This window comes from Tachypleus tridentatus, chromosome 6 (assembly GCF_004210375.1).
Source record: "Tachypleus tridentatus isolate NWPU-2018 chromosome 6, ASM421037v1, whole genome shotgun sequence".
Taxonomy (NCBI): Eukaryota; Metazoa; Arthropoda; class Merostomata; order Xiphosura; family Limulidae; genus Tachypleus; species Tachypleus tridentatus.
The window spans coordinates 145445442-145471037 of NC_134830.1; the positions used below are offsets into that span (position 1 = coordinate 145445442).

At 33.3% G+C, this 25596-nt stretch overlaps 1 protein-coding gene across 2 annotated transcripts in view; it reads right to left on the reverse strand.

Annotated features, from left to right (window-relative positions):
• The window catches only part of LOC143253956 (AT-rich interactive domain-containing protein 3A-like), a 106173-nt gene extending 98864 nt beyond the window's left edge, over positions 1-7309 (reverse strand). The window contains exon 1 of one of the 2 annotated variants that reach the window (XM_076508617.1): positions 6960-7309. In XM_076508617.1, coding sequence (XP_076364732.1) covers positions 6960-6995 — 36 coding nt within the window. In that variant the 5' untranslated portion in view covers positions 6996-7309. Of the gene's footprint in view, positions 1-1782; positions 2574-6959 lie in introns of those variants that run through there. The other variant, XM_076508619.1, reaches the window with a different exon arrangement.
• Between the last annotated feature and the right edge of the window lie 18287 nt (positions 7310-25596).

The following is a 25596-nucleotide window of genomic DNA, read 5'->3' on the forward strand; positions in this document are numbered from 1 at the left end:
AAAAGTAATTATTTGTGCTTGACTTGTTCACAGGAGTCATGATTGGATGATACATTTCAATCATTACGAGAATAAACAATAATCATGCCTTATTTACATACACACGGTTTCAAGAATTGTAATGCACAGCATACCATGAATATTTAAATACAACATCCACACAAATATAAAGTGGTATACAGATGGTTTGTATAGAATATGTTTTAATTTCGCGTCTGGGAATATGGAAATATTTATCGTTTCACTCAAATGGTAAAAGCAAAAAAACTATATTATATACATATATATCTAAAGTAGATACTGACATACAATAAAATTAGTTTTACTTGTTGCTGGGTCTCGCACCACATCCGAAACATTAACGAAGGATTAAGTACATTTTTAGCTATTGTACATTTAAATCATAAAAATATCTAACTGAGGTATCTGCCGTTGGTAATTACGTAGAATAGGCTTAAAACATCTGGTGACATTAAAAAGCATAATACTCGATGTTTCAAAAACCCCATATTCAGTAAAATACATAACTAGGCTTATATTATTTTCACATCATGTCTTCTATATATAAAAACTTTAATATATAAAATATTCGTCTATTAATTATTTATTTTGCCTTATAGGCTTCACACACTAATTTAATATTCAAATAAGAGAACCTACTTGATAACCAACCAAACGCGATGCTTCTAACTACGAACACCATTAAATCGCTAAAACATTTGAAAATTAGTGAGTTATATTCAACGTAACTGACTATACCACTTAACTTATGTAAAGTTAATACATAACTTTCCATATGTTTACGTGACAGAACCTTCTTTTTGTGAAAAAATACAGACTGTAAGTAACTGGCTTATACAGAGTAGAGTTAAAGTAATCAAATCAAATATTAGTGGTGATTGAAGGATGGTCCCTCCTATTCATGTGTGGTTTCGACAAACCTTTGCACTTTAAATTTTACACACATCTTGGTGATAACTTTTGAATAAAAGTACAGCTTTTAAAGGTATTCACTGCTAGTAAATAACCAACACAGTGAAGATTCCAGTATTTTCTAAAGAAGAAAAATTCCAAATTTAGTTAAATGGTCACTTTTATTCAGAATGGTTGAAAATTTCTTATCACGCACATAACTTGTATAGACTAAACTCCACTATATATACATCTGTATATCAGTTCTCTTTTATGAGAAATTGTCTTTATTTTCCATAATTGTTTTCTGAGTTCTTTTTATTATATTTTATCTGTAATTAGATAAAACATCCCGTAATAAAACTAATCACCTTATTCTAAACCTATGAATTATCAGTATATACGCGTTTCCATGCTTGCCGTTATATTTCTCTAACCTTATAGGACATCTTCATGGGCATACTATAATCATATTATTTAACGTTGGCAAGACAAATAAATGGACATGATATATTTAGCTTTATTTAACCTTGATAAGACAATTTGGCATGATTTAATCTTATTAAGCCAACCTGACTTGATTTAACGTGATAGGACAACTTGAGTTTACTAAATCTTAGTAAAAACAACTTCAAGTGGTTTAAAACAGGTCATAAAACTTGATATAATATTCCTCACTAGCGCACTTTAGTTTTCTATTTATACAAATTATGTTTACAATTATAGAAATAATTACAGACGTGTATTTCCGGTAATAAATTCCGAAATTGCAAAACAGCTATCTGAATAATCATCCTAGTGTAACACTAATCAAACATAAAAACTAGACAGTCATATTCAATATATACCATCGAGAGAATAGTCACTTACGAGCACTCATTTAGTTAACACGGCCGAGAACACCTAGTTTGCACATACTCCAGTGCATATTCGGCAATATTTCCGATCTCCCGAATTGAAAACACGAACCAAGATCGGAACCGCTGCTACATAAAAACAATAAACCTGCTGCTAAACATTAATGAGCACTCTAGCGAAAGTAATCATATCGCACTTGGTAAATTCAATAGAAACCCCATCTGGGGTATGTTGCGGGTATATTGATGGAAATAAAACTTTCCAAGCCTTTCTGGATACTACAAAAATGTCCTGGATGCTCTTTTTCTGTGAAAAACAGTAGAAAAAATCAGGTAAACTGAAACGTTGTATCTCTACTATACTAACTTATGTAACATAATCCAAATGCAATGGATTATAAAGGGTACTAAACGCACTTTGTTTTTCTCTATCCTGTATTTTTCATTTTGTTGTAGTAATAATATTAAATGACAGATAAATATAAAATCAATTACTGAGGTCACGAAAAACAAACTGCAACGTTGCTGATCGTCCCTTATTTGACTTCATATTAGTTTCTACTAACTGGCTGAAAGACAGCACACTACTGTATAGCGGTGCCTATGGTTAAAACATGTTACTCCTTCATGGTGCCTTTGGTCCCCTTTCGGAAAAATATCAAAACAATTGTGTTAACTTGAGAGTTAAATCAAATATCCAGAGAAAAACAGTTAATGCGGCACCGTTAGATAAAATATGAAATCACCAAGCCATAGTTCATAGTTCCAATTCTGCATTTTGTTCTTTGGCTTGTCCCGTCTATTTTACCCTTACAACTTTCTTTGATGTATTGCTCATAAACAACAAATTTGTACATTGCAACAACCACATACTATAACCTAATTTTTTTTGTGATAGCTGTAAAATTCGAATCCAGCATAATATCAGTAGGATCCTCCTTGGTACCTGACGAAATGAACTTTATCGTGGAGTCATGGCAACTCGCATTCCTGATGTCAAGCTCTGGCGGCAAGATTAGTTAGTAGCAACCATATAACCATATGTTTCCCTCTCAGCCTCTAACGTTCTACCCAGGTAGTCTTCAACGTCTGCAGCCTTGCTAAGCAAACAATATTCTGGTCTGTGAAGCCCTCTATTGTCAAGTTCTTGTATACGCATGAAGAGAAGCGTCAGGTCGATAATACCGCAACAGTTTAGAAAAATTGATCCCAAGTGGCTTTCTGTATAAAGCAAATGTATTATAATACATTATTTGTACAGAGTACTTGAAATGATATATTATCTATTGACATATTTGTTTCAAATACAATGTTGTGGTTTCCTTAGTATATATGCATATATATATATTATACGCGCATGTGTGTATTATACACATGTGGTATTTGTAATTGAACCAATGTATAATTCAACCACATGATTAATGGCAATGGACAGACTTTTACAGAACGTAATTACAGCACAATATTATACTAGTTACTGAGCGCTTCTGATCCTGTAACAATGAATGGCATGCGCTTGGTTATACCACAAACAGTTCAGTATAACTGTGGATCTATATTCTCATTGTTTCGTATGTTCCAAGAATAACAGCTGATTATGTGAGAAATAAAACTGAAATAACACCTTACACACGATTTTAGTAACATAACGTTAGTAAAATAATGACCGGATATTCTATTAACGTTCCACATTGAAATGAACTCGAAGAAAAAGTTATTATAACACACAGAATTATTTAATTCAAGTAAACAACAGATGATGCCCAAATTTAAAGCACTGAATATACTTTGTTAATACATGAGAGACTAAATAAAATACTTCCAATATATATTTCATTATCCTCTGTTCGTGATTTTAACCCGACATCAGAAACACTTCCAAAGACAAACAGGACACCAAAGTTTGTGCAAACTAGGCCTTCACATAGGATAACAGATGTGCGATCCAAGACTGGTGTTATCAAACACGATTCGCACTTTCAAGTGTAGATACGTTATAAAAGGGTCAACTTTACTACTAGGTCTACTGAGTATACGCGTCAGGCGATGGGTATTTCCAAATGGTTTCTCTTCCCTCTCTTTAACAGCTCAATATTATGGATGGCTATGAACGAATTATAAGAGTTTTGATCTGGTCGTGTAGTCCTTTGTGTGCATAAGGTGCCATTCAGGAAAATAAACACACATTTATTTTACAAAATTGCAATTAGAACAATATAACTATTAACTAAACGAATAAAAGTACATGTTCATACTTGTGGTTATATAGATGAATGTATATCAATACACTTTTGTGTAATGTTATTTAATATATAAATACCTATTTGTTTCCAACATAAATTACACTATCGTTTTACCTAAAACTATTTTCATGGTTAACAAACGAAAAAAACTTTTTATAAAATTACAAAATGATGATGAAAATATAATATGATAATTGAAACACATTTGTTTTTATTAACCAAGTTATTAACCTTACCTCACTTTAACTTTACAGTTTATTTGAAATGAAATAAAAATATGCATAATTAATTTCAGACAGTAAGGGGGCTAAATGTGATACGAACATATCAGTAGTATTAATTGGCAAAACAAAGTTGTAATTCAACAACAACGTCATATATTGTTCTAGGTGTCTTTGGTCACAGCTAAAACTTCTAAATCAAGTTATTCGTGCAATTTCTTAATTTCATAAACGTCTTTCTGTTTATAAACTAATATATCCACCTGAACATATTTTCAATTTTAAGCTATTATAATTATTGCAAAACAAACACCCTGCGTTTAAATGGATATGGTCGAAGAATGATTACCTTTTCGTAAATATTATTCATGAAAGGAAATGGAAGGTCCTACACCTTATAATTTATATTTTGTCTTCGCTTAAGTCTCTTCTACACACAAAAATATGAGAAATTTCAAATCTCTGAATAACAACTGTATATTCAGACTAGGATGATTCATGTCACTTTGCAGTTTAGCCGATTCAACAATATTTAGTGTCAGTCTATGGAGGCCAAATGGATCATATACCATTTGTTTCTATATGGTTAAACATATCTGTTAAAATATAACACCTTTCTTTCATAGTTATCTTTTTAATTGTTTTACTACATTTTTTATATTTCCATATTTTGTTTCGGATTTTAAAGACAAAGGCAGTATGTTACAATGTTAAAAAGGAAGCTTTTTGCGTCATTCAAGACAATCTCACGATCTCATAACTTCATGAGTAATAATAGTAAAGGGTCATGTTCCACCTTTTCTTGTCTCATTTTAAATTCTAAAAACGTATGAATGAAAGTAATGAAGAATGTATAACAATATACGTCAGCCCCACTATATACACTTTATTCAGTACCGATGAGGATTTCCCGCCAACTCATAAGACTGGTTAGGATACGACAGACACAGTAGTAGTTGAGCCGGTTTGTTATAAAAGTGTATGAACAACTAATTTAACTACACTTTTCATGTGTATCGTTTTAACATTTTTATATGAATCAGAATTATGGTAAGGGTTGATAGCACAATATCATTTAATTCTTTTAACACCGATTGTTTATTGTCATCATTTGGTTTTTACCTCAATTAACTTGTTATTCAAAAATTGATAAAATAACTAAATATTTAGAGACGTGCAACTTCCGTTCGGACATTCAAGCAAAGCGTGCTTATTAATGTATAAATTCAGGGTCTTCTTAAACGTGTATATAGATAGGTTAGCCTTGTGGTAGAGTTCTGGATTTCAGAGCTGACGAGCCGCCCTATTCCGAATCCGTGCCATACTACGAACTATACCCGCACACAAGCTGTTCGTGCACTATCAGAACGAAAATCAATGACTTGATATGGATGATGGGTGGTAGGGTACGGCTAACTGCCTTCCCTCTCGTCACCAGCTCAAAATCAGTCGTGCTTGTGTATTACTATGTATAATCCTAAAACAAACAGTAATATTTTAGTTTCGTATTCTAGAAGAATGTTGTAGATACATATAAAATATAAATTTATAAACTACGAACAAAAATATTGGCGGAAAAGTGTTTTTTAGGTTGCCGTTCCCAAATCCGGTAATCGTCCAATTTGTGTCTAAAACTTTGTTTCAAGTGGACATAATGAACCAGTATTTATTATTAGTTAGTTTAATACAAATATACTTAGTCACGGTCCTGTTTCGTTAATTGAATTAAACGACGAACCGAAAATTCGACATTTTATGACCTTATTCTGATTGCTCAGCTATTACCAACATCTTATGAAGACTACTAAAATTCAACTTCCATTTCCTGTTGAACGTAAAGAAACCTGGTTGGAATAAACCTTATTCATTCATTTCAGTTATTTTTCCAACTAAAAATTTATAGATTGTAAAACACTAGGTTTTTCTTTTCTTGTTTAATATTATTTATTACTCATAGAGATTATGTGCTTGTCAATGAGATGGCGTTATACGTGGTGAGATAGTTAAATTGTATACACAGATCTTTCTAAGTGGAATTCCATCACAAACATTTCATTGCGTTCAGATAATGGTTTTGTAACACTTTCTCCGTATGTTAGTCCGTACACTTAACAGGTATTGTTCCTACGCAGTTTGACTAGAAAACACGGTCAGCCGCATGCAGACTGGCCTAAACAACACTTCTGTAACCGATGCAACTCGAGGCTCACTGCTCTAATATTTCTCAAATAAGTTCAATTGGGAGTGACTTTTCTTTTGAAATTCTCAAGCTATTACGTTTCATATTTAACTGTAAATTTAGACGTTATAGCTTCTGCGAATGCCAAATTAATCCAAACATCATAGCTTGTGCCAGCTTAAAGTAATCCAAGATTCACGCGAATTATTAATTGTAATTTGCATATTTCAATCGGTAAGACTTAATCAGTATCACCCGCGACATGGCATGAATACACGTAGGCCTTCTCTGACTGGCAGTTGACTAAATTCACGCTTAAAACAGCTACACAAAGCTCTACACAGACTGGTTTGTTAAGAACCTTTCAGCTACGCTGAGTGTGAGCCATGCGTCATTCATCCCAACCGTCGACGGTGTGCACATATTATTTGGCATGACCGACTACGCCACTTCAGGGTCGGGCGCACCATGTAAACAGAGACAACGCTGCGAATATTATCAGCTAAATTGTACATGACTAGATATTAAAGACCATGATCTCACTTACCGTACTTTCCTCCACGTCCGATTCATTGCGGTCCATTTTCGAAATGGGAAGCGGTGCTTTGTTTTTGACACGAATCTTGACTGTCTTGATTAACACAATCTAAGAAAAAAATATCTACTCAAGTTCCGCCCGTAGCGGTTTGCTCTGCTACTTCGTACATCAAACTCACACAGGGTATGTTACGTATACCAGAATGCATTGCGAAAAACAGCCTATCAAACCTCTGCGGGAATGTGATATCACTAGCCTCATCCAACTTCTTCAATTATAATTGGCTGATTTAACTCCGACTGTCCTCGAATCACAGAATCCTCTTAAGATCTTATTATAATACTCAATTTTATTTCAAACATTGAGCTTCCAAACTTGTATTAAGTATAATATTTATTACTTAATAAACAAATCACATTAAAATATATTAAATGACAATTTTTCTGTCAGCAAAATGAAAACCAAAATTTTCTTTAAATGTTACTTTTATTTCATTTGAACTTGTTTATATATATATAATTATCTTGGTAAACAAAGTATTTAGTATCGTGTTAAATGTATTGTCTTATTCGTACAAACAGACGTTGGTACAATATTTCATAAAGATTTGGTTTTGGTTTATTTTAAATTTCTCGCAAAGCTACCCGAGGGCTACGTGCGCTAGCCGTCCCTAATTTAGCAGAGTAAGACTGAAGGAAAGGCAGCAAGTCATCACCACTTGGGCTACTTTTTATCATCGAATGATGGGATTGACCGACACATTGTAATGTCCTCGAGGCTGAAAGAGCGAGCATGTTTGGTGTGACGGGGTTTCGAGTCCGCAACCCTCAGATTACGAGTCGAGCACTTTAACTACCTGGTCATACCGGGCCTATTTCATAAGGAAAATCCAAAGTGATGTCATCTTCAAGAAGAAATAACTCAAACTTACTGTGTGTTTTGTGTTGTTGTTTTTTCAGAAAGAAATTAGTTATATAAACTTTTGTAACTAATAATTAAGTTATTTTAATCGAACACACATATATCATTCTGTTGATAATAAAAAATACATGAATCATGATTTGATATATTGATTGTGTATTTACAATACCTTTATTAGTGGTGAATTGGAAAAATTAAGCATAAATATTACTTTGTACAAAAAGTTAAAAGTACATTTTTCTGATGTTCCTACTTAACAATAATGGAATGCATTTTTTTACATCAACTAAGCACCCTTGCTATTAACAATATTTTCGACCGTAATTCTAATAATATCTCAAAAGGTTTTATTAGCTTAGGAGCAAAAATATTTTTGTACTAAATTCCGTGTAAAGTGATTAAAATGTGGCCAAGAAATGGACCAAATTTCATAACATTATGCTTTTCCTCCATAAAATGATCAGAAGTGAGCATATCTGATATTTTTGTAAGTAAACGTATGGGATCAAATTCCACGTAGCTTGGCCACAATGTGACCGAGAAATGACTACAAAGCCCTAGAATTATTACATTTTGTGCGTGCGTTTGCCCTGATTTTCTATAAAGATTCAAAATGAACATATCCAACTTACGTCATTTAGTTTAGCGCATGAAAGTTTATTATATTTGTGCCGATTTTCATCTTAATATTTATAAATACGACCACACAGAAATCCAAAATATGCATTTTTGGGTTGTTTGACCTTCCACCGCATAAAATTCTTAAAAGGATCTAAACCAAAATAATGAAAAAATAGTCAAAGCGTGTTAGACGAAGGTACGATCCTACAAAGTTTCAAGTCAATCTACCGAGAAATGAAGGAGCGACGGTCGCGTAAAAATTGTTTTGAGAAATAAAAACAGTAATATAAAAACGGTATGTCTCTTTTCAGAGACGAAAAAAATCTTATTTATTCTAAGTATTGGATCAACGTTTTATTACTGTGGTTGTTGCAGGATCAATGATAATTCATCCGTCCCTAAAAAAAAGTCACTTCTATGCTCATCAGTGCAAATATTTTTGTTACCAATTTTGTGCTGTAAAATGTCATTCTCAATCCTTAACAGTAACATGATATGTGTAGCCTAAAACTAAATATATGTATATATGTGTGTGTGTATGCGGCATATCTACCATTGCATACCTCTAAGTACAAGCTGCACCACTCTCTCAAAATTGTCCTATGCATCACATACAGCAAAATACACGATGCACAATTCACACAGTCCTTCACAAGTGTTTTAGCAGATTTAGGTCTGCTTTCATCACCAGGCGCTAGTTGCTAATAGCTAGAAGTCAGTTCTAACGTATTGAGTCAATGGGACCCGTAGAGTGTAACTAGACATCTGTATATTTACAGCAAAAGAAGGACGCTGAATAAATGTTAACATATTAAAGTCCTTTGATGATCAGTATTGGAGAGGAGGTATTATAAATTTACTTCACATTCACAATGTCATCATTTGCCAGAATTAAATTTGTGTTAACTAGGTGAAGTGGTTGCTTATTTCTAAATATTTCATAAACCTACATGAATAGTACGTTCCTGACTGGCTCATTCACTAAAACCTCAACCTCATGGTTATGTATTGCCACAACTACATGACGGGTAATGTCAAGCTCATTATTGTTTGAGCCAACAATCATAATAGCGGACACAAGATGAATGTTGTACCCATCTGAGTGAATGGCTAGACGAAATTTGTTTAAAATAGCTAGCACAACTGCAACTGTAACCTTTCATTGAGCATCTTTAACTTGCTGAGATATTAGCTTGAGTGAAATCTATGTTATTTGTATCTTTTTTCCAAACAATGTGTAGGTATTCCTCAGCTCAGTGATCTGATAAACCACAGTGAAAATAAAAATTCTGTCCCTTAAATTCTACGTGTCTTGAGGCTGAAAACTCTTGATTAGTATATAGATCAGCACAGTAAAATACTAAGGAAGTCCTGTTAACCCATAGGGAATTATTGTAGCTGTACCACGACACCTTCAATATCTGTGGTAATGAAACCATTAGTTGATGCTTTGGTAATGCCTTAAGGCAATCATAGACCTCAGAGGTTTCTTCAGAGCCAAAATAGCTCATGGAGTCACTGCTCTTGACCACCTTGAACAATGTCACCGTACAAATAGCTTCCATTAGAGACAAAATGTTCTCCAAGCGCCTATAATATAAATACGGGCTTGCTTAACAGCTTTTATATAGATCTGAAATTGAGGATTTTTTCATCATCAGTATGTGATATGCTTAGGAATTTCTTCCCATGCAGTCTTCTGGTCTTCTGAGGTCATCTGTATAAGTGACTAAGTACTCATGAGGCGCACTTTTTCCAGATTGAAATTCAGTTTTAATGATCTGTTGACGTTTTACAGGTGTGAATATTTTACAGGTGTGAATCAGTGGAAGAAAGAAAGATTACTCTTTGTTTAACTGCTTTCTCATTTTAAAATAAGTTTAGTATTACAGTTGAATAAGAAAGTAAGTGTTAAAAAATTAGAGTAATTTTCATAACTTTTCCAATATTATTTTATTTAATAAATTTATTGAGAAAATAGTTTGTTTTTCAATTTTGCGCAAAGCTACACAAAGGCTATCTGCGCTAACCGTGCCTAATTTTGCAGTGTAGGACTAGAGCGAAGGCAGCTATTCGTCATCACCCACCGCCAACTCTTGGGCTACTCTTTTACTAACAAATAGTGGGATTGACCGTACCATTATAACGCCCCTACAGCTGAAAGGGCGAGCATGTTTGGTGTGATGGGGATTCGAACCTGCCACTCTCGAGAAAATGGTATATTCACTAGTTTTATAATGCGTTAGTCAATCTCCGAGTCAATCTAAGTTTAAAACTCAGGCTCAAGATTACATTCAATATTACATCAATTCCATGTAATAACGTACATAAATATTTTAGGGATTAGATACCTTCTCTTTAAAAAATTGCCTCACTTAATAGTATTTGTGTAACAAATGCAAGAAGTTACTTACTAACAGAAATTTTTACTATTGTGTAGATGAGAAATGAAATCTTAATGTCTGAGAGAAGCCTCCTCCATCTTTTAAATCACCATAAGGCCTGCATCTTGATTAATGTGGTATTTTCAGGTAACATTGTCAGCAGAATGCCATAATGTATAGGGTTGTATAATTGTATATTTCATCGATTACATCCATCAGATTTGGTCTCAGAACATTATCAGTGTACCTTGTTGAGCTGGAAGATCCTGATTTCTCCAAGGAATCTGCAGAACACAATGTTACAACTCTTCCTGATGGATTTGTCATGCACATCAAGCCACTATCCTGGATTATCACAACTTACTAGAAACCTATAGAGATTTCCCTAGATACTTTTGAGATGTCCAAATTTATCATCATTACTATAACCTATTTATGTTGTATGTAACCAGTAGATATTGACTTACTGCAGTCAGGCCTTTCACATAACTATCCAACAACTCAGTCCCTAGAACAGATCAGAAATAAAGACAAATTCTTACCATGGCTGAAAAATGTCTTGCCTCACTTTCATATGTTTTTTCCCACCTTAACTAAAGCTTTTTCATCTACACCACTATTCTATGTTGTCCTAGAAAATGCCCTACTATGATCCCAATTTACAAACTTATTGAAAGCAAGTAAAGAACCAGAAGGGGGAGAAACTAACTTTGTCTGATATCTGAGATACAAGTACTAAGATACAAAGTAAACAACAGATTCTGAAAATGTTTTGCAAATAATGAAGTGACATAGGCAAGAAGTGACAAGAAGAAAACTTAAGCATATGTGTAAAACAAAGTATAATGAAATTATTGGTTTAAACAAACAAATAATGCACTGGAATTTTTTATCGTAGAAGGGATTTTTTAAAAGTTATTTTGACTACTGAAAGTTATGACCCTTTACTAAGAAAATGATGGCATAAGTACAGTTGAATAAGTTTCATAAGGGTAAAGTATATAAGTTTTTTTTTATTGTAGCAAAACTTAACATTTGGTGCAACTTATCAGGCATGCAAGAAGATCTTTAGGATAAATCAACTCTCTTTGTTTTATGATGTTAAATTTTGACTTACATATTTCATAATTTATATTCTTCCCATCATTTTCAGGGTTAGTAAACTACAGTCGTATCTTGGGCCTTCTTTGAATTCACTAATATTTTACTTATCACTAAGATTCCAGTAACTTCCATTTTGGGAACAAACCTTCTAGAGCTCTACAACAAAGAATACCACCTGAAATAGGTAATAGTATTAAGTTACATTTGCATATACTAGCAAGAGATTAAGACTCTGGTCAATAAACAATTGTGAGACGAAAATATGAAATAAGTATGATTTAAAAAAAAAGACATGGAAATGCCATAAAAATGGAGAAGTAAAACTTATATTTTGGTGAAAAGTATTACTTAAAGTTGGTGTGGTTTTATTTTAAACAATAATTTATGTTATAGCATTTAAAAAACAAGCAAATTATAATCTTACTTAGAAATCACTTAATCTACCAGTGTCTTTAATAATGTGGTTTCCTACATGGAATGTCCAATAGACTTTGAATATTTCAGAAGGCTGAACAGAAGAGTCATGCTAATATTAAAGGCAGAGCTAGAGAGAACTATTTTCGGGGGAACCAATCATCAAATTACTATAAAGTATTTGTCTGAAAGCTGACCAGAAAAAACAAAGAGAAAAACTGACTGAATGAGTATTCATTAGGTTTAATTGGGTAATGGAACAATCAATACATTAGAAAAGACAAATGAAAGGTTAAATCGCCACTCTTGGCTAACGAGTCGAGCCTCGTAACCACCTGGCCATGCCGGGTCTTCGCCAGATGTAATGAGGTCATTGACTCAGACCAAGGTAGCCCCTGCTTTCGTGAATATATTGATAATTTAGCGACAATTCGTGATGGGAATAGTAAATGGTAAATTACAAAATTAAGGAATAATGAATAAAACTCAGATATGTGTTTCAGAGATTCTAGAGGTCATACAGTTTGTAGAACCTGTATTTTGCAAACTTATATTGGTTCTTCACATGAGCATCACTTTGTGCTCAGACTTGCCAGAGTATGAACAAGTTACAGACCTATCTTCAGAACAAATACTTTGGTAACAATTTTCATTTTTGTGTACAACTGACATCTACATTTATTTCTCTGTTGTTGATTTTCATGAAAAACTAACCGAAGGCTTCCTGCACTAGCTACACCTGATGTACAAGTTGGAAAACAGCTATTGAACACCACCTACTACAAAATCCTGGGCTACTCATTTATCGACAAAAATGGTGAGAATGTTTAGTTATGGGCTAACTCGTGCATTTTGCGAGAAGTTTTGTATAGATAGACGTCGTTAATATTCTTTCTGTAATGTAGAATTGACCCAATGAACTGGCCCTGTGCACATTCATTCAGTGTACTTTATTGAATTTACTGAAAGTTGATTTATCTATAATTCCTAAGTAAAGTTGGTAAACAATGGTTGAAATTTACTCTTTCTCTTTTATTGGTGTTTACCATGTAATATTCGTGGGTATAAATTATACAATATATATCTACAAATATATGTTAATTCGTATATCACTTTTGTGTGAATTAATTTCCAGTGGTTCGAATAATCAGACAACTGACTGTATCTTGCTCCCCAGTGGCACAGTGGTATGTCTGCGGACTCACACCGTTAAAAATAGGGTTTCTTTACCCGTGATGGGTAGAGTACAGATTGCCCATTGTGTGACTGTATGTTTAATTCTAAATAAACAATCAAAAAAGCCTATACCTAAATACAACATTTTAAATTTCCCACATGACATGTCTATCTTGAGTTATGGATGTATTTCCATCTACGTAATCAAGAACGCTTAGCAACGTACACACTATAAATTGTTGTTTTGTATTCGAAGTTTGACCATTGTTAGAGGTTTTCAGTTACTTATATGGCCCAGTCAAGAGAACTAACCCAGCTGTGCTTTTCCTTATAACTTGGCATTCTTGATAATTTGTTGAAAAGCTTTCAACAACTTTCTGAGATATATATCCTTTTTCTATTAATGGGAATTATTATGAGAAGTTATGCTGTTTTGTTATTAAGCACAAAAAGGGAAGTTATGGCAGGAAATAGAATTCATTTAGTTCTGAAATAAGTTAGTATTTAACCAGAACCGATCTTACTTTTATTTTGTGGAGCTCGTCTTGATTTCCATCATCCATTCATGTGGAAACTTAACCAGTAGTTTAAAAACATTCTGAACCTAGAACTCATAAGTCAACTTTGATGATTTATTTGTACTCTGGAAGAATAAGACTTATTCACAAGTTGCTAGAATCTATTACTGCCTAAGTTACAATTTAAGTGAGAAAATTATTTCTATTTTTTTCTCTGTTCTTTCTTGATACAGTAAGTCTGTCCTGACCTATTGAATCTTAGTTAACATACTCTTCAGAAACATTGCACAAATACATTTTATAAATTGAAATATGAACAGTGCTTTGCACTTTTGTTTTCAATTTCTTTATAACCATATATGTCTGTAATTTATTATTTCAAGATCCATCTGTAATTAACTGAAATTTAAATGCATTTTTTCACGCAAATGAATCTCTTGTGGAGATAATTTAAAATCACGATTTGAAGATTTGATATAACACATGTGCAGTTATTAGCCCTAGACTAAGGATTGAGCCACATCATGGAATTTCATGAGGCACTGATTTCGTTTACTCTCTTAGGCCAAACTCCATATTGCGAGAAAGGATCACTACGAGACATTATTATTATACTGATAAACTTTTTGTTAACGTGATATTGATTGAGTGGGACAGTCTCTATAAGACAGATTGTGATCCTCTTGAGTGGGACAGTCTCTATAAGACAGATTGTGGAGACAGTCTCTATAAGACAGATTGTGATCCTCTTGAGTGGGACAGTCTCTATAAGACAGATTGTGATCCTCTATAAGACAGATTGTGATCCTCTTGAGTGGGACAGTCTCTATAAGACAGATTGTGATCCTCTATAAGACAGATTGTGATCCTCTGTAAGATAATGACTACCAGAAGAAACTTCTTACAATGAAGTGAAGCAAATAATTTGTGGATGGAAGATTGAAAACTATGGTACTGTTGAGTACCTTTCTTAGAAGATATAAGTGTTCTAGTAAAGCTAGCGGAGAAGTTATTGAGCTAAACTGACAACAAAGATCTGGGAATCATTATCAAACGGAATAGCTCCATGATGTGCATACAACCACATACATTATCTAACCAATCTGAAGTGAGAACGACTTATATTTACAAATACTGGAGTTTTCATACATGAAGAAGCCACATGCTTTACAGATGATGGTCCTCAGCCTATAGGCGGAAAAAAGTAACCTAACCAGGTCAAAAATGATAATTTAAAACAGGTGTCTATCAGGTATAATGTGCATAGCAAAGGATGGTCTAAATCATTCCTTCAAGCGTTTCAGGCAAGTGATTCCTTGGGATGGATGAACTCAGTGATGAGCAGTAAAATTCCTGATGTACATTCTAGATGACCCAATATTCAGCTCTGTAAACTGAACTGAAAGCTAAAAACATATTTGGCCAGAAGATTCTTTTTAGTCACATCAAACACGTTGTCACAAAAGACAAACTTGACTAGGGTGGAATTTTGAGATGAAGTTATTTTGTCGAGCTCAAAATATTCAGTCCACGGCTTTATTGACGCAAGAAATTACACGTTAGTACCCTAATGGCACAGCCTGAGTATTCCTGAACCAATATACACTCGGAAGTGCACAGATCCAGTTACCACAGCAATACTGACACCGGAAATATCGGATCATTACAGGGGGTATTTTGAACATGAGAGATAGATTGTTTGCTTCAGTTGCAGTAAACTTGGACTCTGAGGAATAAAATATTCGTGTTCTTCTCTGACCAAACAACAAGAAAGTCAGCCAGTGTAAACTAGCTAAGACTGAATTGGTTCTGTCCTCCAGCCTGCGTGTATGTAACATTCTGCTTGTCCAATTGTGCAACCCCCGATGGCACAGCGGTATGTTTGCGGAAATACATTGCTAAAAACCTGGTTTCAGCACTAGTGGTGGATAGAGCACAGATAGTGTAGCTTTGTGTTTAATTCCAAATAATCAAATTAATCGAACTAATTATGCAGTAACCAACTTATTTTAATTCTGTTAGACCTTAAAATGTTCCAGGTCCTCTAAATAAAACAACCGTTACAACTTGTTAATACTGACTTCATCCCAGCTCGAAAGAGTTTTTGTTATTGCCGTCTTTAATAAAATGGAAGTTACTGTTTCTAACTTTAGTTCAAACATTGATATCTTAGAAACGAGCCCACCTCGAAAGTTATAAATTAGCATGACCTATGGTATAGGTGAGATACGTCTCTGAAAAAAAAATATCCACTGATTTCCAGTAAGAACCTAGTAACAGTGGACTTCATGAGTACCAGTAAAGAAAGGAGTCATGGCACCTCTGTAATTTAGCAAAGATTGTTCTTAGCATTCGAGATGTCTTGTATGAATTTCTCCTCATAACATTTGGAGCTTTTGAATGGCTGGCATAGCCTAAGCTAAAATTCTTTCAATGAGAAATATGTCCAAAGTATAAAGATAGCATTGTAGTATTTGACTTTAATTTTCATAGAATAACAAAATACGTTAAAAATTTATATAAGGAAAGTGAACATTCATGTACAAATATCTAAAAATTCTTGATCACTTTGTCGGTAGAGATAGAGTGTTTATTGATTTTGTATGGACTAAATTGGTTAGCAACTGTTTCCAGCTTATGATTAAAAGAAAAGAAACCAGGTTTCTATAACTTGTATTATATTACTAATATTTATGACCAACTACAAGGTATCCTCTGACGAGACTGCTGTGCATTTCAGATAAGTGAAGACCGTGACTAAGCTGTCAGTAACAACGTGTGTTTTGTTTGAGGCTCTGTCACTGGCTTATTCCAAACTACAACCAATATACAAAAGTTGTTTTTGTCACCTTCATGCCAAAATGCTGAGAGGTGTGTGTAAATGTTGTACATTGTTTACTATTTAGAGGTACAGCTGATAAAGCCAGAACAAACACTAACACAGAATTGCAGGTTCCTGATAACTAATTCTTTTTCATAGATTGTTAACAGTATTAACTGAGTGATTATTAATTGATTCATAAAAAATTTAAAAACCGTATTAGTTGTATTAGTTGACAGTTTAGTGAAGTTAATCTTTAATACGTTGAGCTGAACAGCGGACAATATGATTTGAGGAACAAAAACCACGTTCCCAGTGGCACAGTGATAATAAGTCTTCGAACTTATAACACTAAAAACCGAGTTTCGATACTCGTGGTGGGCAGAGCACGAACGCTCTCTTGTGTTGCCTTGTGCTTAATTACAAACAGCTGCAAGCAGAAAACTCTATGAATCAAGGGGTAAACTTCAACAGTTATCTTTTATACAATTATGCCAAATGCTAGGTATAGTAAATAATTACATTTTATAATATTTTTTTGTATATTTGTTTATATTATACAGACTGTCACATGTGTGCGTGGAACGATTATGGATCTTGATGAAACTGATCCGGATGAATACTTACCATACATCATGATGCTATATAGGATAAGAAGGAAACAACTGACAATCTCTAGACACGATGAACGTCTTCCAGTGAATATGATATAGTACTATTGTTCAAAGAAGTATGTATAACAATTGCGTTTTGTTATGTGCCAACAAATGGGTTGCATTATCAGGAGAACCATGACAAGGCAGTAAAAAATAAAAGTATGAGCCTAGAAAGCACTATGATACCACAGGATGTACAAAAATACGAGGAGAGGGTTAGGTTAATGGTACCCAATATATAGACATTTACATTTAAACAAATTACTAAATGGACATATATCACAAAAGAAAAAAAACTGTGACAAGACAGCAAGAAAGTAAACACTTGAGCTTAAAAGATTCAATGGCTTTGGTTGGCTTGTATTGACACCATGGATGCAACCTAGTTTTTGATGAAATAGTCTTTAGCTCATAATTTGATATCTCAGTCATCAAAGTGTGAAGTATAATGGTCCTATGATACACAGAACACGTGAACTTTAAAAATAATTCTCACTTATGAACCTCTGTTGAAGTGATTGGACCAGAAAACACAGGTCAGAGAGACTGACAATTTTTAGATCAGTGAGGACACTGTGGTATATTATCTTAACTCCAACAACGATGAGGACAAAGGTGGAAATATTACTTTAGCAGTTCATATTGAACAGAAGATAGATATGCTTGTTGTATGGAAGCTTAGCAGGTCATTAGATTTGCTATGATGAAAATGTGGATATGGTTAGGACTGAAGCTAATAAGTCATTAGGTGGGTTTCGAAATCATAAATTAAAAGAAATTGAAAGTGCAAAGCACTCTTTATATTACAATTTATAAAATGAATTTGTACAATGATTCAGTAGAGTTGGTTAATTAACAGCCAATAGGGTAAAATAGCCAGGACAGCTAATTTTATATGTAATCATAGGACATTGACAGTTTATGAATTGATGGAACTCTTAATAAAATCATAAGCTGAAATTACTTTGCAATTCTTGAATTATGTGCATTCACGTGAATGTTCGTAAATGTTTACGTAACTTGAGGCTTATTTGGTGTAACATGCACAATTTTACTTTGCATTTACTCACAATAAAGTGTCTCTAGGTCTGTAAAAGCCTCCCAATTGTAAGGGGGAATGTGAATGGCTACAGGTGTTAAAACTGGCTAGAATAGTAAGTCTATTGCATTGCTGTCCATTTTACATAATTTACATTTGTCAAGTGTTATATAGATACATATAATTGAAGTAAAAGGGTTCATTTCTGAAGAATTTGCCTTTGATTTCATTATTATTTATAGTACTGACCAAGTTAAGTTTTTAGAATTACAGTTAGCAGCGTGATAATGAACATTACCACGAGGTTTTAGAGGCTGGACAAAACTAGTGAGGATTGTTGCAGTTGTTGAAATATGTGGTTCATTGGACAATTTCTTAATATATGATATACAAAGAATGCGGACGTTATAATAACCTTTTGACTGTGACTACTCTTAACGCGCGCGGAATTTTTAAGAACTGCACACTGTATACAGCACACACACGCATTCAATTGCTGAAGGCAGATCATAACTTATGCGATGAATCAGCAGTTAATGTATTAAAGCTATATTGGAGCCTCAATGTATCATTGAAGTGCGTGTCATCAAGTCTAGTCATATTCTACCAGATATCCATGACTTTTGACAATATTCATAAGGCTGTCTTGTCCAAAACACACTATCCTCCCTACATGTTTTCCATTAACCATCTGTAATATGACGACAACACTTTTTCAATTCCCGTTGCAATTATGTGATCGAATATAAGTCTATAGGTTCGTAATGTAGTCACTATATCTTCAACCACAGTACACTTCAAGCAGTTGAAGAATAAATCATGTGCTCGTATTAATAAGATGGAATAGCATAAATGCCAATTTCGTTATCCAGCTGTTTTAAGAACTGGAGTGGTTAAACGGATATATTATGAAATCATCATGTACATATGTTTCTTGAGTTTATTTTTTAAAAAACTGGAGATACTTGTTAATTACGTTTCATACTGTTTGTTGTCTGGAGCACATGGATAACTTTTGCAACTGATCTTTATTTGCACAGATTCTTGTGGCTGGAGTATGACTATGATTGGCATGGTACACCAAGTTTGTTTTCTTTTGTTTTCCAATGCTCCTAGTCTGGAAATTATAAATCCTTGATCTGAACACATCTTTACAATCTGAGTGTATGAACATTTTGAATTGGAAAGGGTTATTGCATGCCTTTATCAAAAATAATGCATTTTTAGTGGCATAGAACTATCTGTAAGGTGCTGTACTACTATGACTTTTTATTTGTTGGAGTTGTCTCGTGGCTTGTTGATTTTCATGTTAAAAGTTGTTTGAGTATAACATATTCAACAATCTATACTTTTGTCCTAAATTACTGGATCAAAGGTTGTTAGTAAATGTCATAAATCTGAGGTAATATGATATATGCTTTAAGGGAAAAAAACTTCATATCTGCCCTGTCATTTTATACAGATGTATTTGCCAAGAAAGGTTTAAAGTATACACATTAAAATTTAAAAAATGCTAATGTATAATATCTAAAATAATAATTGTACACTTGTAGAGTTAAAACTTGAATTAAAATAAAAATATAATTTTAAAACCAAAAAGGGTATGTTCAAATATCAGCCAAAATTTTAATGTTGGTTCTGGTAGATTTTGCATAATTTGAATAAAATTGGCTTAAGGAAGAAATGAAGGATTTATTAAAACAGATATTGATTATCCACGCAATCAACATTTATAATTTAATAATAAATTAATACTTACGTGATATGAAGTATAAGCTAAACTTATAACAGACATACCACAATGTTGCATAGTTAAGTGTGGCAAAGTATTTCGATAAATTATCAGTTACTTCCATGAAGCAAGATTCGTTACTGGTTGTATATAAACTCTGTGATCTATGATTATCACCAATTGTTTTAAAGTATGTTTCATTTACAGTTTTATTACACACAATACTTGATGTACGCCTTATAAAGACAACTGACCATGAATCATGTATTTGTAAATAAGCGCTTATTACAACATAAAGGAAAAAATCAAGTTTAAGTGTAAGAAGCTTATTTAATACGCTTTCTGATCTCTCGCAAACATCCAGCGGAAGATAATCTGCTACAGAAAAATAAATTCACACTTAATAGTAAATTGACAAACAAAACTTTATAAGCATAATAGAGTAATTTTCTTTTATGGAACATACTACATTTTTCAACAAAATATTTGTTTGCCTGTCTTCTTACTAATGTTCTTAAAATAAAACTATTTCATCTTGCCCATAATTCATTGTTTCTAAATTTATTATGATATTGGCATGATGAATTTCCATACACAAGTTACACACTTTTATACACATATATATATATCCATGTGTGTTTATTTTAAATGGCGTAAATCAAGACCGTTATCCAACTTTCAATGCAAAGAAAACATGAGATAGGATATATAAGTTATTGTTTTTTGGGTTTCTTTATATCTGTATAGTAGTTTTAACTTTCACAGATACATCTGCGAATGTGTGTCTCTTGCAGACTGAGTTGTTGTGAGAAAGAAGTGGAGAGACGGGAAACGAGGTATATTCGTTTTGTAGCAGGGGTGTTATATTTAGAAAGGTCGTCGTTTTATATGAGCGCAATTTAATTTCTTATTTCGACTTATTTATGTCAAGTAAGTAGTGATGCATTTCTCACTATGTACTAGGAAATATTTTCGTTACCGTTCTAGATTACTTTAAATAGCCTGCAGTTGGATGGTTTCCGAGTTAGAAACTATATATACTTCAAAATAAATATGCAATACACGAAAAAATCAGATCATTCTGAGTTTACATTTTGTACGGATTCTGTTTACATTTAGAATGAAAAAAAAAACACGGTGCTATCCAAAAATACCTTCGCTTACAGATTGGTATGAGAGGGCATAAAAATCACACATTCTCAAAGATTTATGGGAGAAAAGATATCTTACAGGATGCTATAAAATAAACCTTATTTGTATGTAGTATGTAAAAAGTTTCAAAGAATTTTGATAAGGTAGTTATTAATAATGTATTTAATTTTGTGTCGACTAATTAACGAGGAAAAAAAAAACTTTCATTATTATTCGTTTTATTTGCTTCGGAAATTGAAGATTTATTGAAAAAAGTAAAAGGTTCCTCATTTTTGTATTTCCGGCACCTACCGCCACCTGTTGGTAACTTGTTATGCTTTATCTGAAATACTTGTCTCACGACAATATTAGCACATGGTATTTTCAATTTGAACGTCACTATATGCCAAAATAACTAAACAGCCAGATAATCCTATAGTTATCATGGCTGCCCTTAATTTAGAACTGCTGACCAGACGGAAGACAACTATTCAGTGGCTCCTCTTAAGCGAACAGTGAGATCGATTATCACAGTTTAGCGCCCTTAGATAAAACATAGTATGCTTGCTTGGTGACGTATTACAACTCGAACGATGGAGTTTTTTCATCTGAAATTGAGCCATTAACTATGACGCCATGTCTAGCCCCATGAACAATCCATTGCTGTAAAATTAAAATTATAAAGAGATTTAATTGTTTCCCGTAAATTTTCTTGATATTATTAGGAAATTTCTTAAAGTTATGAATTTTTCTTTATAAATTTCACCAATATGTGAATGTCTGAAGAATTATGGTAAATCTATCATATCTAGTATTCTATCATTTATCTTTCCTATCGCTGCTCCCCTCCTCACAACGTTGCAGCTGTAAGTATAGGGTCTTATAGCGCTAAAATTCAGGTTTTGATAGCTGTGGTGGGCAAGGTACGGACAACTTGTTTTGTAACTTTACGCTTAACAACAAACTTTTATTGGTACCTTATGGTGACCATATGATTAATAATGTATATGTATAACAAATTAAAAAACTTAAAGAAGGAAAAGTATAAAACATACTCAAATGGGTGACTGTGAATGTGGAAAACTGAATAGATTTTTAAAAACTAAGTTGTGATTCGTTAGTACAAAACTACACAATCAGCTGGATGCATTCTGTTCATCAAGGGATATTGAGATATTTATTTTTGCGTTGTACGTCAGTTAGCTTACCATTGATTCACTAATGGACAGAAAATTACGTAAATAACCACTTCAGAAAGTTTGAATTGAAAAATGTCCACCTGAATCTGTTTCAGTAACTTGGCTACCATGTAATTAAAGAGGTCTGGAGTTATTACATTTTACAGAAATTGTAATCATTTGACTAAATACTAACGAGAAATCTTTTACATTTTTATACTATCAGTTTGTCAGAAGCGTTCTTTTCTCAAATTTATTATATAAACTCGGTAGTTTCAATCATTTTTCAATAAAATAACAGTTTCTTTCAAAATAGTTTTGCATGGAGCCGTTATTAATTTTGCATGGAGCCGTTATTAATTACGTACGTAAATTCCAAATCTGCAACATTATTTTTTCACAGATATAAAAGTTACTATTTCAAATTTCAAATTGAGAAAATGGTTATGTTGCTCTTAATGTGTTACGAACGTAATGTCTTAAAGGCACAGCTTACATTTCTTTACGGAGACCAGGTGTAGGCTAGCACCTTCGTGCTCAGAATGTAAAACCGATAATTCACGGTTCTTGTACCATTGTAGCAAGAAAACAAAACAACAACAGGAATGTACTTCATACGCTCTGGGAAGCGCTATAAGATTGACGGTCAATATTCGAACGCAGAAAAGTAGCTTAAGGGCTGGTATTTCCTATAGTTAATCAGTTCAATTTATGAACGGGAATGTGCATCTAACCCACTGAGTAGCTTTGAGCGAAAATTCTATAATAAACATAAAACAACTTTAGTCTTAAGAAGTGTTTGTCCCATATTTAATTTGTACGTAAAAATTACCTGCTAGCATATTCTATATTTATTTCTTTTAGCTAAGAAAGTAAAAACGCCTTCGGAATATAACTTTAAAATTACCGTGTAAAATTGTTTTAATTAATTTGTTTGTTTTTAAGAGTAAAGTTGTACATTGTTGACGTTGTAAGCCTTCGAGCTTTCCACTGAGTTATCAGGTGTCTACGATCATTACAGATGTTGTTTTATATACTAACATGAACTCGACTGGAGTTATAATGTCTGAATGTTTTATTTTGAAATATTTCGTAATTTAGATTTTTAAAGTGACAAAGAAGGTTTACTATTGGATGAATAAATCACCAAATTAGTACGGGTAAGTGAGATTCAAGTAGGGAAATTAAACGTTTTATTTTCATTTTAAAAACGTTTTTATTTCTCTTTCAAGCATTTTAATTTGAAGCATCTCCAGAAAAGTGTGTGTGAGATAGACCCTAGTGGTTTCTACAGTTAAAATTTAAGTTCCAATCCTGGACCAGGAAAACAATTTTGTGTAAGTCAAACTGAATGGAAGGTAATTGTCAAAGATTCTTACTACTATAAACAGTTTCAACATACTTACCTCGGGATCGTCCAAAATGGTGCTTTTAACTGAAGAAAATGTATTAATTACAAACGAAGTCCCAGTACTAAATATTAACCAAATCCCTTCCATTTTCTCAGAAGTAAGTCTGAGTGTGTGTTTTTTCTTATAGCAAAGCCACAGCGGGCTATCTGCTCAGCCCACCGAGGGGAATCGAACCCCTGATTTTAGCGTTGTAAATCCGGAGACATATCGCTGTACTAGCGGGGGGCGTAAGTCTGAGAGTTTCTAATGCTAAAAATCGAGTTTCGATACTCGCTATTGGCGTTGCAAAAATAGTCCATTGTGTGACTTTGTGCTTATTAATAACAAAACTGTTGAAGCTATTTTTTTCTTAATTTACTATTTTTTGTTTTACTCGTTTACATGTGTAAGTAAGTGGTCGCACATCTAACTGTCACAAGTTATAAATCTTAACGTGACCTTATGTTATGCAATTTGATATACATATACTTAAATAAATACATTTGTACATACAAGATGTTCGTAAAGTCTGGGACCAGAGGTGATGTTCAGCTTTTCTTAATTTAAGACACGTGACAGATTATGTCAACACAGATTATGGTGTTGTCAAATTTTAAGAAGGTCGAGTTAATCCTGCTCTTAATCCAAACTTGTTTCGAATTACAATGACAGCATTTGGAACACATTCTGCAGAATTCATTGAAATACCTAAGGTTCCGGACTTTTCAGATACTCGGTGTATATGTGTTCGTTTCCATTATCAGTCGCTTATGATGAAATTTAAATTGCGAAACGTACAGTTAATGATAGGTCTGTTGCTATGACTGTGATATTTTTGTTTACTGCAAACGAAATTTTATTTCAATTTTTATATAACAGTGTATATAGTTTTATTTATTAATAAATGTACAAATACCGAGCAAGTTAAAATAACAAAATATTTATCTCCTTTAGCTCAAAAAGATACACCGAAAATAAATACCCTGAATAATTAGGTATGCTCCTAATATTCTTTCCACACTAAAGTGAGACCCCCCTGCTAGTACAGCAGTAAGTCTACGGATTTACAATACTAAAATCAGGTGTTAGATTTCCCTCGGTGGACTCAGCAGATAGTTCGATGTGGCTTTGCTGTAAGAAAATACACACACTAAAGTGAACTTGCACTGTGGAACAATATCAAAACGTTTCCTGTTGAAATGAGTTGAGAGACTATATTTACAGTGAAGACATTTTAATCTTAGAATTACCGCAGATGTATTTTAGCTGTTTTTTAAATACCTTTTACAAAGCTGTATGCAACACTAAAATTCAGGGCTCGGTTCCCCACGGTGGACAGAACGCAGGCAACCTATTACGTGGCTTTTCACTAAAACAAAGAAGCCTAAGTTATTTACATACTAAACTGCTTGCGACTCCATGGTTTGTTTGTTATGGTTTCTGATAATACATGAAGCAGAGAAAACAATTTAAATAGAAATATTATCAACATTAAAATCAATCCTACTTGTTACTATTCACAAAGAAAAAAATGAATTGATCCATTTTTATTTTGTGTGT